Raw genomic sequence first — 1,137 nt, 5'->3', positions numbered from 1 at the left:
GCTTGTACAGAATAAAGCCTGCCTGTATCAGCCAGGAGCCCATCATCAGAAACAGAAAAGTCTCAATCAGCAAGAGGTGAAATGTGTCAGGAGTCCACAGCTCTATAGTCAACACCAGCATCAGTAGGAACACCACCAAGATGAGCAGACGGTGTGTCTGAAGCTCTATCCCTGTTGAGTCCTGGACATGTGACATCAATAACAGCAGGAGCACATAGAAGGTCAGGGCCAGAGTACCTTTTTCTAGAAGCACACACCTCTGAGGCAGCAAGTTCTTGCTCATGACATCGACACAGCCACTGAGGGTGAGGAGGATGAACATGGTGAGGTGCTGCCACTCTTTGGGGTACAGAAATCTTAGTGCATTCTTCGTATCCATGAGTATCATCACATCAAGACAGAAGACCACATAAACCATTAAGATGGAACCAGTCACCATTTTCAGCAAACCTCTATAGGATATTTTCCACAGCCTGGCCCATATTCCTTTATTCCTGGGGGGGCACGAAGGATAGAGGAGTGAGTCATTGACTGTCATGGCCTTAAAGACCACTGTGGCCTGATACAGTCCATAAGAGAAAAGATACAGCCCTGGGCATAAATGACCTATGAACTTCCCCATGAAATTACAGATCTGTCTTACTACAGAGTGAGGACCAAAACTCAGGACCTCTCTGCTCTCTTCTCCGTTGAGGGACCTTCAAGTTTCAGACTGCATATTCAGAGCTAACTTCTACCTACTTTTATCATCTCCTTCTGCCCACTGTGCCCAGAGAGAATGCAAAGTTCCGGACAGGAGCCTATACTTTTGGTGATATGAGTCTCATTGTTCCATTCCATTCTAGTACACTGGGAACAAACTGACTTCTGCCAAAAAAAGGAAGATGAATATTTCCTAGTATGCACCTGTGAGAATGTATGCTCTCATGAGCTCTGTGTTTGGACTTTTGAGATGCTTCTGGTCAAACTGTCTCTCTCTCCCATGGCCTGCTTTCTTCTGTTCCTGTCTAGTGCTTAGAGGAGCAGTAGAGAGGTACATGAACTGGAGATTACCCAGAAAAGGCCTGGGCTACTCACAAATATTTGTGCATCTTTTAAGAACCCATACTCACATCTTTGGCCATATATTGAAAGCAA

At 45.4% G+C, this 1,137-nt stretch overlaps 1 protein-coding gene across 1 annotated transcript; it reads right to left on the bottom strand.

Moving 5' to 3' along the window:
* Positions 1-4: 4 nt before the first annotated feature.
* Positions 5-622, bottom strand: LOC102727472 (transmembrane epididymal protein 1A-like; the record flags this gene model as incomplete). Its single annotated transcript, XM_006729163.2, has 1 exon — positions 5-622. A coding segment is annotated over exon 1 (618 nt), but the record flags the coding sequence as incomplete, so codon positions are not given.
* Positions 623-1,137: the final 515 nt, after the last annotated feature.

The sequence above is a fragment of the Leptonychotes weddellii genome, unplaced genomic scaffold (assembly GCF_054177405.1).
Source record: "Leptonychotes weddellii isolate Sample4059 unplaced genomic scaffold, ASM5417740v2 HiC_scaffold_7057, whole genome shotgun sequence".
NCBI lineage: Eukaryota > Metazoa > Chordata > Mammalia > Carnivora > Phocidae > Leptonychotes > Leptonychotes weddellii.
This window is presented reverse-complemented; position numbering and strand designations above follow the sequence as displayed.